At 37.0% G+C, this 15740-nt stretch overlaps 2 protein-coding genes across 2 annotated transcripts in view; both read left to right on the forward strand.

The window, feature by feature from the left end:
- The window catches only part of LOC144433567 (uncharacterized), a 70948-nt gene that overhangs the window by 48135 nt on the left and 7073 nt on the right, over window positions 1–15740 (forward strand). The window lies entirely within an intron of this gene.
- LOC144433919 (histone H2B, gonadal-like) lies at window positions 11523–11894 on the forward strand. Its single transcript, XM_078122323.1, has one exon. It carries the CDS (start codon window positions 11523–11525, stop codon window positions 11892–11894), a length of 372 nt encoding a protein of 123 aa, XP_077978449.1.

A 15740-nucleotide genomic window follows, 5' to 3' on the forward strand; every position in this document is an offset into this window, starting at 1 on the left:
AATATAATGATGATGTAATATCTAGAGTGTAATGTAATGATGATGTAATATCTAGAGTGTAATGTAATGATGATGTAATATCTAGAGTGTAATGTAATGATGATGTAATATCTAGAATGTAATGTAATGATGATGTAATATCTAGAGTGTAATGTAATGATGATGTAATATCTAGAGTGTAATGTAATGATGATGTAATATCTAGAATGTAATGTAATGATGATGTAATATCTAGAGTGTCACGTAATGATGACGTAATATCTAGAGTGTCATGTAATGATGATGTAATATCTACAAACATTGACAATACTAAATAAATTAAACATTTTGTTCATAATAACTCGTCACAAAGTATCGACTATAAGGAATAACTATTGTGGTATTTCTATACTCTGATTCATAATAACTCGTCACAAAGTATTGACTATAAGGAATGATTATTGCGGTATTTCTATACTCTGATTTGTAGTCTTACTTGCCCGAATATTGTTGATGTTTACAACCGTTTACATTTTTAAGCTCACTAAATATTTTATTTTCCTTTGATTTCATTGTTTGTGACGACCGTGATTTTGATAACGGCATGCCTTCATGAAATCGTTTTGATAATTGATACATATTCAAATGATAAACATGTACTCAATCACACTGTGTATACTAAAGACGAAATGTCTACTAGCTGCAACTGGGATGGGTTTTTTTGAAAATGTTTCTTAGGTACAATAACTTACTGATAATATCGTACCCAGTTCACAGTATTGCATCACCTGTGTATAAACGTATATTTTTGAAGCTATAAACACGATAAATCAAATCAATTTGATATTTGGGTCCGCACCCAAAATTAGCGCCCTCAACGGCAATCGGGATTTCATCCTGTTTCTATACTGCTTATGGATAATAACAACCACTGATTAGCATGAACAATGTCCAATTATGATTTTATCAATTTCCAGTGAACATATTGTGGTCGTCTGGTTTAAAAATGATACTCCAGTTGTAATACAAACTATAGTCTTGCTGCTAGACGTTCGGGCTTTCTTTCGATGCTATAACTATAAGCGAACGAAGTTCGCATGTGAGGGCCTGCCCGAACAGTCTAGCGAATGTCATTTTCAGACCGGACATTCCATTGAGATTACATTGAGCGGTGGGTTGGGCCATCTATGCATATATATACTTTAATATATTCAATAACCTATGACCTCGGGGAATCTCTGCATGCAAGTGTTGACAAACACATTTACGTCATTACTATGGCTTATCGGTTTATGGTAATTGTGAGTTTGATGAGTGTGTAGACGTTGTCATTCACACATTTCAGTTAACGCATTGGTGGTTATTTATACAAGCCCCTCCTTAAGATGAATATGCATGAAAATTTAGCTATTGTCCTCTGTTTGTGCTTGTCGCTAATACGGTTCTCTGATTGGCAGTTATTTATATCCCGATGACATTCGCTAGACCTCGGATGTTCCATCCTCGATTGCGTTGTTCGGCTGTGTGTCGTATTTTATCGGAAGAACATCCGAGGGCTAGCTGATAGACTATACAAACTAGTACAGTTTTAACATGGTGAACAGATTCTAAACCAAACTTTCACTCAAGATTTAAACTTACCACTACACTACCTACAGATAGTATTGACCACTAATTAACAGATACAATGTCTTTTTTATAAGTAACTACTTGCCGATATTTAGTAAAAAAAATATCTCCATTGCAGCTAGTGCAAGTTTAATATGTTGTATGGTTTGTGATGGATATCTGTCTATGTGAAGTAGCTGTGCAGTGTTGTATCACTATTAATACATATGTTGTCCTGAACAATTGTTGACAGAGTGTATTTGAAATATTGCCTACTTACGGCGACCCCGTACAAATATACTGGTCCTCACTGGCTCTACGGGAAAAAACAAAATGTATTCAAAGCTTCACTTATTTTGCACGCTATACCAGTAAGTCAGTAAGTGGGCAGTTGGTCTAAACATTATGTACATGTGGAGAATGGATAAGTAGCTACGTGTCATATTAACAAACGATACTGTTTAGGGATTATGTAGTATTTAGACCAACATGTATCGTCAGTTGTGAATACACATTGTGTTAGAAACTATACGTGCAAATGTTGTTGTACTCGAATGGCACTGTCACTGTTCTATTTTTATATATTACTTCGAATATATGCCGGTCGATAATGCTATGACACCCTAAACTCACTTCGGCGTCCTTGTTACTATAGTTTATACTGTGCACTACAAGAGAGATTTTTGTAATTTTGGTTGCATTATCAAAAAGTGTACAAACTTATAGTGTTTTTCATTCTGAAACCTACCCAGACATACCTTGCTATTAGTAATATTCAAACCTGGTATTTAGACAAAATATATCAACGACTCAGTGGAAAAATTAATAATATGCAAGATTACATACACTAACAAGCGACCCTAAGCGCCGCTGGATTTTTTTCATTTTTATTTGTCACTAAATGGAACAGGAGATGGACAAGGTGAAACTCTGATGCTGTATTTATAAACATTGTCTAGAAACAGTTCATTGGTATGCTACAATTAAGAATAACCATAGTGAAGTGTTTGCGGTTCCCGGATCAACATCAACATACACCCTCAAAAACTTCCTCACAAAACATATCTCCCGTCATCATTCATTCTGTGAGGTAAAATTGTTCACTATATATAGTTCATCATCGTAGAAGTGGTTTGTTTTCAGCCAATGGGGTGTACCCGATGAGGAATATTTATTACCCCCAAATCTGCCAAAAGCAGAAAATTATAGATACCAACTTGACATGAATAAAATCTGGATAGACCGCCCCTAAACCCCTCCCCGACACATACACACAAAATAACAAAGCAATCGTGCCATCTGTTTCAGAGGAGAAGTCACTGTCTAAGATATTGATTTTGAACAAAAATATAGAAAAATCTGCTAAAAATAGAAAATGACTCCTATCAACAAATGAACAAATTTAAATAGACTTCCCATAAGATAAACAGTACATAAACTATCAAAGCAATCCGACTATCGGATTCGAATTCGGAAAAGTGGTAACAAATATCATGACATTTTTTACAAAATGTATCCCACAAATCAGCTCAAAATAGAATATGACTCATATATCAACTCGACATGAACAAATCTGAATAGACTATGTACCCATGGGAGATGTACATGTACACCGAATATCAAAGCAAACAGAAGCGTGTTTCAGAGAAAAGGTCGAAAATGTCCTTTTTTTGAGCAAAAATACCAAACAAAATCACTAAAAATAGAAAATGAATCATATCATCTTGGCATGAACAAACCTAATAGCCTCACCAAAGGGACATGCACACCAAATATCAAAGCAATCCGACAGTCGGTTTCAGAGAAGAAGATGAAAATGGGAAAAGGACAGTGAATGACGGCGGAGAATCAACCTAGCCCTTAAGCTCTGCCCAGCTGTTCCAAACAGTGGGGTAAAAAGATAAATGAAACACAAATATGACATCAACTGTGCTAGCAACGCCAGAAGACAAATTTTAATGCCATCGAAGACATGCATAGACGTGAATTGGTTTGTGTTAGTATAAACCAACCGAGAGAAAAAGCTTAGTTAGAAACTCATCTTTCATTTTAACTAACCCAATATTGTGAACGTTTAACATAATAAACTCACCAGATGAGTAGAAGTATTCCTACATTGTCTATAAATTATAATAAAAGTCTTGCACATCTCCATTACAATCAATTGGAATTATCAAAAAATTCAAATTTTATATTTAAAATCAAATGAGATAAGAACAATGTGTAAATATGTTTTTTCCTCTAAAGAAGATAAGAGAGACAATGACGATGATGATGATAGTAATGATGGTGGTGCAGGCGGGATAATAACGATAAAGAGCGGGCTTTCAGAAAAAATCACTATGATATCGATTCGGCATCCACACCTATTTACCCACTTTTCATTTTCTGGCAGGTCAGAGTCGTTTTTTCATGTCAATGCATGCCCGTAATGTGCACACATAGAACATAAATAAACCAGCAATATTAATTGTTTTTTTTGTGAAGGACGTGTCTGTTGACCCGTTCTAACTATCAAACCGTTCTCCCAGTATCTAATATTATTTTACTGGTATAGTGTTCGTTTGTACACGCAGTCTACTCCCAGCAATTATTGATGTAAGTAATTTAGTTGCCCCCCCCCCCCCCACGATTTTACGATTTTAAAGAGTGTGGTTACTGAAATAGTGTGAGGAAATCATTTTCACTCCTTAATCTTTAGCAATATTTGATAACTCCGCGTTTAGATAGGCAATAAAAATTGATTCGCCATCTGCCAGTGTAATGTTTATTTCGGATATTGGACGTCGCGTGACAGATTGACTACATTGGGTCGATCATGTCAAAATTTGACCCATAGTGTCAGTTACAGGTGGCATAGCATTGTAAGCTTACATACACATGAGTGCGATTGATATACTTTGATTCTTACATTTTTCAAAAATAATGTCATATAAAATGTTGTGGGAGACAATACAATTCACGGATGATAACACAAAATTGATCAGCATGCAATTCACTGGCTCTTCACTTCAAGATACTAGTAACAAGACTACAATTTCTTGCTACATTTTGTCTAAATGAGATAAACCATTTTAACATATTGCAACTAGACTCAGACACACAGGCACCAATGTTTAGCTTGATGTCTGCATTTGATGTCTGCAAGGTGGCACGTTAGTTCATTTAATTTAGACATAATGTCACCAGAAACTATATTAACTCAATCTTCTTATCTTAAAATGTAGTAGCATATGAGTCAGTCTCTTATTGGTTTCACACAGAGTCAGTGAACACTAACATGAATGGGGTTGTAGTTCCCATTTCTATTGCCTGGACGTTTTAAGAGGGCATAAAGTGAACCTTGAGAAATATTGAAAAAAGGGGAATCAGAATCTTACCTTTCACTGATGACTTCAGATACACTAATCTGTTAACAAATAAGATCAGACATTACACCAAAACTAATTATTTTCAATTTAAAGCATGTACGTTTATTCTACTCAGATGATTTTAACGAATCCTAGGATATCGTTTGCTAAATGTAAGGACATGAATAATGAGAGGAGCGTCAAATGTATAGCCATTAATTAAAAAAAATACAATGAAGAAAGAAATACAAAAATAAAAAGTTTCAAACTTATTGCGGGCATGTTTTTTTTTTTTCGTTTACCAGGTCATGATAGCAAAGTTCATTCATCATTGCCTGCCAGGTTAATACTACACAGTAGAGACTCCCCAACCCCCATAAATGTTGTCACTGTCAAGGTCACATATACAGGTCAATCACATATATACCTATTTTTATATTGCTATTGTTCTATTCTCCTTGGCACAATTTGACCTAATTCAATCATCCACGTTGTCAATATTGTTATATTTCAAATGGTAGCATTGATTATACTACAAAGTGTATTAAAGGTGACCAAGTCGTCGCATTAGAGAAGTTAGTGTATACCCGAAGAATGTATTTATTTTATGAAAAATTATACACAGTGAGAACACACGTATGTTATATAGTCGCTATCAAGTTCACTACTACTACTACTACTACTACTACTACTACTACCACTAGTATTACCACTAGTACTACTACTACTACTACTACTACTACTACTACTACCACTAGTATTACCACTACTACTACTACTACTACTACTGCTGCTACTACTACCACTACTACTACTACTACTACTACTACTACTACTACTACTACTACTACTACTACTACTACTACCACTACTACCACTAGTACTACTACTACTACCACTAGTATTACCACTAGTACTACTACTACTACTACTACCACTACTACCACTAGTACTACTACTACTACCACTACTACTACTACCACTACTACTAGTAATCTGACTACTACTACTACTACTACTACCACTACTACCACTAGTACTACTACTACTACCACTACTACTACTACCACTACTACTACTAACTACTACTAACTACTACTACTACTACCTACTACTACTACTACTACTACCACTACTACCACTAGTACTACTACTACTACCACTACTACTACTACTACTACTACTAGTAATCTGACTACTACTACTACTACTACTACCACTACTACCACTAGTACTACTACTACTACCACTACTACTACTACCACTACTACTACTAACTACTACTAACTACTACTACTACTACCTACTACTACTACTACCACTACTACCACTAGTACTACTACTACTACCACTACTACTACTACCACTACTACTACTACCACTACTACCACTACTACCACTAGTACTACTACTACTACCACTACTACTACTACCACTACTACTACTAACTACTACTAACTACTACTACTACTACCTACTACTACTACTACCACTACTACTACTACCACTACTACTACTAACTACTACTAACTACTACTACTACTACCTACTACTACTACTACCACTACTACTACTACCACTACTACTACTACCACTACTACTACTACCACCACCACCACCACCACCACCACCGTCGTCATCATCATCATCATCATCATCATCATCATCATCAACAACAAAACAAACACAAACACAAACACAAACACAAACACAAACACAAACACAAACAATAATCACCTTATTGTGGATTGTTACCCCTATCTACAAACACCATACCGATTCTACGACTACATATTCAATGAATGCAATACATGTACAATGTATGTGAGGTTCCAACCAAGCCTATTCATGTCAACTCCGATGAATCTGACTACCACGCTCCAAAATACATGTACATTTTATAATGTCAAAACCGATTTCCCTACCTTTTTTCAAAAATAAACTTACCTGACTTGATACGAGAACGGAAATCAAGAGCAAATGCAGCATCATATTTGTTAGTTGCCCGGATTGCAGTCAGTCAGTATACATAAGCCATAACTTCAAAGAAACAACTGTCACCAAGCGATGATTCAATTGGTGTGTCGGTCACATGACTTCTTTGGCCAATGGCCTTTCGATTGCTGAGCTGGTGCATTTGTTTATATCCATGAATAATATGGTTTCATATTCACCATTGCTACAATATGCAAAGAATCTTATGGAAAGTCTAAGCTGTTTCTGGAATATCATATCAATATTAACATACAGATGATATTTTACTCTTTTATCATATGAATAGATAGTGTCAAAAATGCTTCTTACGTCATCTTTGTTTTGGTTCACGTTGTTGTCCTAATAACTATTTCTTGTGGCCTTTGATATGTAAAACATAAAAACTTTAATAAACCTAGCACGTTGTATTAGAAAAGAATACCTGAACAAGGCAAAATAAAAGTTGTGTCTTTATGAATGTCGACACATCAACACACGTTTACTCCGCTATATTTCCGTTATTAGAAACAAGTGTGTACGCCTGCAGTAGTTGTGATGAATGTCATTACAAGTGTTGTATTCGCTTTCAAACAGCAATCTTATCTTATCATCTAAGTTTGTCATCAATTTATGCATCTTGCATAGTTTGAATTATGTTCTATTGTAAAGGAAAATTTTGGTAGAAGGGTGGTGTCATATAGTTTGCAGCTACAAACCACGCTCTAATATACTTACAACAAATGCCCCTGTGGCTGTGCTGATGGTAGCCCTGTTTCTCATCATGACCCAATGGACCTTATATATTTTACTGGCAAAATGTCTAAAAACTGATGGCCAGAGCAGAAGAAAAACACAAGTTCATTCGTGGTATATATAGATGGTGACAGTTCAAGCATATACTTATCTGGACGAAAATTATCGTTTATCGTTAAATACGAGACCTTTAAAGGTGATTCAAAATGCTCACATTCACTGTTGCTATTTTACACCCTCACTTTAATCATTTCTAACTGATGAGGCATCCAAACTATACAACTATGGATGGAAAGCATCACCAACATGTATACACGTTTAATTCTTTTTTTTTCTAAGCCGACCAACCAACTTATCATTTTAAAGGTCTTGCGATGAGAAAGATAAAATGGACACCTTGACATGACTATACCTTCCATAGCACATACAAAACTCGGTGCATGGTGTTCAGGGTAGGGTGTTTGTTTTAATTGTCGTGACACTTGGTACGTCAATGGTGATGTTGAGGGTATGGTACTTGTTTACAATATTCTTTTCACTGACATCTACCATTGTATTGATAACGCTTTGTTTTGCTATTATTCGAAGCACGCTGACATCGAAATTAATATAAACTTTCAATCATTGGCAACATACGTTTTTAATTGACACTTCACTGAACGTGTATCAATTATCCATACACGGACATTGTTCTCATTTTGCGCTGCCCTTTCAATTGTCTCATAGAAATGATTACAACAATATAATAAATAGCGGCGAATTCTCCTTGTCACCCATCACTCACTTCAATATGAAAAAAACTCAAATGAAAGTGACACTGTGTTAGATGAGTATGTTTTAGCTTATAGCATGACACATTTACAATATAACTCATGCATATATATATACATACATACATACATGCATGCATGCATGCATGCATGCACGCACGCACGCACGCACGCACGCACGCACGCACGCACGCACGCACGCACACACACACACACACACACACACACACATACATACATACATACATACATACATACATACATACACAACACGAAGTCGTGGAAATAAATGTATAATTATGCAGTCAAACCCACGCTCCCTGAATTCAAGTCACGGCGCTTTGACCAGCTGAGCTAACATTTCAACTGGTAGTTTTCTAGTGAGAGACACACACATGGGGACAGAGAGAGTGAGGGAGAGAGAGAGAGAGAGAGAGAGAGAGAGAGAGAGAGAGAGAGAGGGAGAGAGAGAGAGAGAGAGACAGACAGACAGACAGACAGACAGACAGGCAGGCAGGCAGGCAGACAGACAGACAGACAGACAGACAGACAGACAGACAGACAGACAGACAGACAGACAGACAGACAGGAAACTAGGCTCATAAAATAAATTAATATAACCGATTTTACAAATAACTTTAAAAACTTCACCAACACATATATCTGTTTACTCTACAGTGAACAAATCCTGCTAGGGCTGAACTAAGAAATGTGTAGAAAAAAGAAGGTAAAACAGTAAAATTCAGATAAAATAGAACTATACATAGTGAATAAAATGTTAATTCTAGCTTCAATTGAAAAACAGAATTTAGGTAAACTAGAAATTAATATATTTTGTTTACACACAAGTATCACCCTTATTCGTTTTGTATTCTATAAAGATATACAGGACTGGTGTATAACTTCCCAACCCCATCCAACAGAGTAAGGGAATACCATTCAAGTGGAAAGTCGTCCATGTTCTTATGATAAAAGGGCACATCATGGGTGGTCTTCACAAATGAGACTCAACAAGCCAGGAAATATCGAAATAAATTGTCGCTGGGGGCGCTTACAATACCGTGGTTTAAATCTACAACACAACACAACATCTCAAACCATCAAACAATTTGGCCAATCCTCACTAACAGAACTTGAACAATGCAATCATTAACTTATGATAACATTTACTGCATTTTTACTCGTAAAGAAAAGGTAAAGCAGTACGCTAAAGATGCGACAAGAAAATGTAAAGTTTGTGTACAGCTTTGACGCCTCGGGTTGGTGATCACTATATCGTCAGGAGTTGTACTACTTGAAGCAGCTTGTTTTTTGTGAGAATGGAGATCACTTGATATATATATAGTAATACGAGTACTAGTACGACGACACATTGTTCAGGACCCTAGAAACAAAATCCAATACACAGGTGTAAACAGGTTTATATTTACTTGCAGTGTGTTTCTTTTAATTGACTTATGCGTTTTCTTGATGCCTCTAGTGCTCCTCCAGTTGAAGACAATGCTGAGGTGATAGAGGGAGGAGACGACTGACGGCCGACTGACGATAAAACCCAGTCTGAAGACGAACCTCCCATTGACGACAAAACCACTGGTGATGAAGACATTGAAGATGGAGATGAAAACGAAGAGGAAGCGGAAGATGTATACGTAGATGTAGATGTAGATGAAGATGAAGAAACGGAAGATGGCGAAGGTAGTGGTGAGGACAATGGAGCGGAGGATACAAGTGCGTCAAGTGGAAATAACACGGCTGAGATTGAAGGTGCAGACAGTAGCAAGCCGATCAAGAAAAAAAGTGAGCAGTGACGCTTTTATTTATACGGGGAAACATTTACTCACTCCTCTAGAATTCCGATTTTCAAAAACATTTCGAAACTGACTCAATGGGTCATGCACGGTACATTTGTACCTACATGCATTTAACTACCAATGGTTTATCATATCTAAAATCACAAAGTATTCTTACTTGTCTGTGTTAAAATTGACTTAACCTAGTCACCCACTCCATATTGTTACATATCGTAGACGTATATCAGCTCTATCACAGGCAAGGATGAATTTATTCCTTGTCTGTGGCGCTGTATACTATAACGTGAAGTTGAAGAGACTGGCTACGACATATCATAGGCCATACCATACTTCCATGGTTATATATACCACCTTGCTGTGACCAGATGTGCACGTTTGCTTTGGAATTGTATAGGGATATGTAGCAACAGTACAAGTTTCATTCAAATTGTAACAAATTCTACACTGATAAAGAGTCTCATGTCGATATTTCCAAATTTGAATACAATACGTATTGCATAACTTGAGTTGATACACTATCGGTCATTTTTTATACAATGTTACTACATTATCTGTAAAAAGTTTACTAGTACTACACTATCGGTTTATAACAGTTACTACATTATCGGTCAATTGATAAAGTGTCGGTTAATTTTAATACATTATCGGTAATTTTTTTTACGGTATCAGGTTTATACTTTATCGATTAGCTACTACATTATCAGTAATATTTACTACAATATCAGGTTGATACATTAACGATTGTATACTACATTATTTGTTGTAACAGACCCTACATATCCTATTTTAAAAGGTGTGTGGTAAGACTAATATAACGTTCATTAGAATCACATACAACTACATGTGTGTATTTTGTATTTTTGCCAGAGCTGTGATTCTTGCCATACGTCCAAGGACACTGAAATAGAATGAGGGTCACTGACCCATACTAAGACAAGATTGTATTTGAGTTTATACCCTAAACGAATATAGGGACTATGATTTGAGCGCCAAAAAAAACACTTCCCGTGGGCAGAATCGTATCCAGGAACGCCTTATCGCATATCGGATACCATGTTATGGTAAATGGACCAATCGCTTATAACCGACGCTTAAAACTTAACACATAGGTCAAGAGGACAAAAGCTATATGCAGAACTAAGTACCTTTGTTATGCATCGTCTGCGTTCGTTTTACTTGCCGCCTTTTTGGATCCCTCATTTGCATTTTTTTAGTTATAAATACAGTAACGTTGTCAATAGCTTGTTATTCTGAACTACTGATCAACGTCGTTCAATATGCCTCCTAAAGGAAGTGGTAAAGCCGTCAAGAAGGCCGGTAAGGCCCCAGCTGCCAGAAGTGGCGACAAGAAGAAGAGAAAGAGGAAAAGGAAGGAAAGCTATGGTATCTACATCTACAAAGTCATGAAGCAAGTTCACCCAGACACTGGTATCTCATCCAAGGCCATGTCTATCATGAACAGCTTCGTCAACGACATCTTCGAACGTATCGCCGCCGAAGCTTCACGTCTCGCCCACTACAACAAGAGATCCACCATCACCAGCAGAGAAATCCAGACTGCTGTGCGTCTCTTGCTGCCTGGTGAGCTTGCCAAGCACGCCGTCAGTGAGGGTACCAAAGCCGTCACCAAGTACACTAGCTCCAAGTAAATCGTATGCTAAGCATACACAAACCAAACGGCCCTTTTCAGGGCCACCACATCCTCCAAAAAGAGAACTACCAAAACCACACCCTTCGTTCCGTAATTTATTTCGACATATCCAAGAGCAGACAACAGACTACTAAAATACAAATGAAATGGTGGGAAATACGTGTTTGTGATACAACTTTGGAAATAACAGCGTTGCGGTTGCTTGCTTGTGGCAATGAAGAATGAGACAAGTTTCAAGCAAAGACATACAATATAATCAGTATCGGTAACTTTTCAAAGTATAAACACCACAGGATCCCCGGTGACACACTCTGTTTACTGATTAGGACACTGCATGTGATAATGATCAAATGGGACAGTGTGGCTCATACCAGAGACTCATACCATTATGATGTATAATATTAAATACAATTTCATATACAACAACAACAACAACAACAACAACAACAACAACAACAACAACAACAACTACAGTAACAACTTCATCTTATTATAATTCAAGCTACATACAACATGTTATTTGTTGATCACTGAAATCAGTATTGAAATGGATTTATTATTTTGTCTATTCATGTACTTCGAATGATTTATTTTGTTATCCAGCAGGCGCACACGTAGCATTACTTTTACAAAATGAAGTCATCCCTCGGAAAATGGTTCATGTAAATATACGCTCAAAAGTTGTGAAGAGTTGGAACAAAAATACTCGACATGTTATCAATTTATCATTATTTCAAACCCAACTGCTTGTCCGACATGTAGATAATTGACTTTGGCTTTCCCATCGGCATGCAAGGGTAAACAATGCCTTCTGTAAACATGCTATACCAAATCATGTACTGTTGTCCTCGCTTGGTACATGTAATTCCGACATCTTTGCTACCTCTGATTTGCAAAAAGATGACTTCAATTCGGGTCGACACATTATGTGACTGTACAAACACGTGTGTGGTGTACGGGCCTTAGTTTGCTGTCAGTATACGCACGTAAGTTATATCTCTCTTCCCATCGCTCATTCCATTTTGGCTGTGTGTTGTGTCGGCATTGATAACACTAATGTATGTGTATCTAAGTAATAAATGCTATTTCTTGCCAATTATTTTGTAATAAACTAAACATTCCATAATCAAAAATACACACCACTCGGTTTCATTTCACCAACATTAAGATGTAACATTTCAAAATTCAAAGACCAACCCTACCGAGAAATGGTATGTGCTATGGTGCGTCTTGTACAATCTTATCTAATGTTATCAGCAGTAAAGGAAGTCACGTTGACGGCATGAACAGTCCTAGAACACCGTGGGAGTTTATTTTAGAACATGACAGATATAAACAAAGTCATAAAGCTTTCGGTCAACCGACATCAGAGGCACCGGCTGTTGTTTTGTGTCACTTATCTTGTTGTCTTTACCTAAATTGTCTCTGCTTGAAGCTCACTTCATGCAAGCAACCGCAACGCTCTATATTCCATAGTTGTATCATATACGTTGGAGTGAGTATATGATCGAAAATATATGAAATATTCAAAATTCTGCTAGGGACACTACCCAATTTCCCCAGCCACATCATCAGAGTTCCTCGCCCAAAATCACGGTTTGATTTATGCACAGTATGGAAAGCAAGCATGTTTACCACATTACATTGTCCTAACTGCAGTCACTGTAACGATTTCACTACCTCAGCCTCCGCCAATCTAATCAGATTGGGTCCTCCTCTAGAACCACCAGCTTTGTTTTTCTGTGCATACCTCGTAAGAAAATAAAAAGTAAAACGAAAGATGTTGAGTCATACAAAATAAAATATAAAAAAAGTATTGTAAATAAAAAAAGCTACAAAGTTCGCCGAAAGGAGCAACGGTAGTTGCAATGATTGAAATCTTAGAGTTTTTCCAGACATTAGCAAAATACTGACATATAACTGGGGTACTTATACAATACGCCTATTAGCTAGAAACTAGAGAAAACGACGCGAACGCGTTTACGTTCTTAATCTTACAATATAAAAGCACTTTAGTCTAAGCACGGACAAGTTACTTGTCTGTGTCTGTGGTCTAAGGGACTTTAGTGCCCCATCTCGCTTAATTCTGCGGCTTCGCCGCGTCTTGCAAAGCTAAGGGACGATAGTCATGAGTCTGGCAGCGAGACTACACTCACTGCGGCATATTTCCAAGTGCGAAGCCCCTGTGTTGAAAGTTTGTTCGGATTAACAATCTACTGCATAGCTGGTAAACTCGGATAAGAGTGATTGATAGCGGAAGGAAATAGGGAAAAATAGTGAGAGGAAACAATAGTTATGATAGCAATATTTAACAATTTATTTGACATTTAGAGAAAATAAACATCGCGAGAACAAAATTAATTATTCGTCCTTTTCCCTTTGTCTGCACACGTAATGAGGTGACGAAGTCACGTGAGGGAATAAGTCCCTCACTTCGGTTGATTATTACATATTGGGTGATACAGCGCCTTACAAAGCTAAAGGACGATATTCACGAGTCTGGCAGCGAGACTACAGTAAAGTTTGTGGCTATTACAGATAGTTGTATGTGTGGCTAATGTCTTTTAGATCACAGACTTAGGCCACTGGGGGAACAATAGCAACGTCGAGGTGTAAGTATAAAATGAAATGAAATGATGTGATTTGTTGACATATCATTATCCAATGGCGGTTTTTATTATCTTTTTATGTGCTTTTATACTTTAATATTAAGAACGTTCACAATTATTGTCTTCTCTAATCTCTTGCTAATAAACGCATCGTATCAGACCCCCCCCCCCCCTTTTTCATGGGTGTCTGCCAACTGTTGTTGCTTTTCATGTGCATCATTTTAAAAGTGTCTGTAGTTGTCCTGTGCACCCTGGCCAAAGTATTGGCAAAGTTTTCTCTTGTTTTCCCTTCTTTTGAATGCACCCAGTACCTAGTACAAGAACGAATATGAAATCAATGTGAAAAATGCGATTTTTAATTTAAAGAAAGATAATTGAGAGAAAGATTGTTGAGATAATAAAATAACCTGACGACAACTAATCGAAAATCTACAACAAATATAAGGACGGATTCACATCTTTGGATCAGAATGTGAAACTAAAACAAAATATTCAGTCGATCCCCCGACATGGCCTGTACCTGCGTTTTGTACCGATCGATTCTCCTTAGGAAAACAACGGTTCCATACTGTATTCCATGTAGTCTATCTGCTAGACCTCGGATGTTCTTCCGATAGAATACGACACACGTCCAAACATCGCTATCGAGGATGGAACATCCGAGGTCTAGCAAATGTCATCAGGATATAAATAACTGCCAATCAGAGAACCGTATTAGCGACAAGCACAAACAGAGGACAATAGCTAATTTTCCATGCATATTCATCTTAAGGAGGGGCTTGTAAAAATAACCACCAATGCGTTAACTAAAATGTGTGAATGACAACGTCTACACACTCATCAAACACAATTACTGTTAACTGATAAGACATAGTAATGACATAAATGTGTTTGTCAACATCCGCACGCAGAGATTGAATATATTAAACTATATATATGCATACATGGCCCAACCCACTAATCTCAATGGAATGCCCGGTCTGAAAATGACATTAGCTAGACTGTTCGGGCAAGCCCTCACTGCGAACTTCGTTCGCTTATAGTATCGAAAGAAAGCCCGAACGTCTAGCAGCAAGACTATATTCCATGCTACTTCACACCACAGTAGTGGAAAGACTTTCCCTTTTCTGTCTTCACACTTCGAGTCACTTTTCAAGCTTTCCGTAAGGTGTTTTCTACTTGTTTCTCTGTGTTAGCAAATTAATACCTTCGTTTTCAAGATTTTGTTGTATTCC

The sequence above is a fragment of the Glandiceps talaboti genome, chromosome 4 (genome assembly GCF_964340395.1).
Source record: "Glandiceps talaboti chromosome 4, keGlaTala1.1, whole genome shotgun sequence".
NCBI lineage: Eukaryota > Metazoa > Hemichordata > Enteropneusta > Spengelidae > Glandiceps > Glandiceps talaboti.

What these genes read in the sequence shown, in the direction of transcription:
- LOC144433919 (XM_078122323.1), top strand. Translation starts at nt 11,523, where the DNA reads ATGCCTCCTAAAGGAAGTGGTAAAGCCGTCAAGAAGGCCGGTAAGGCC.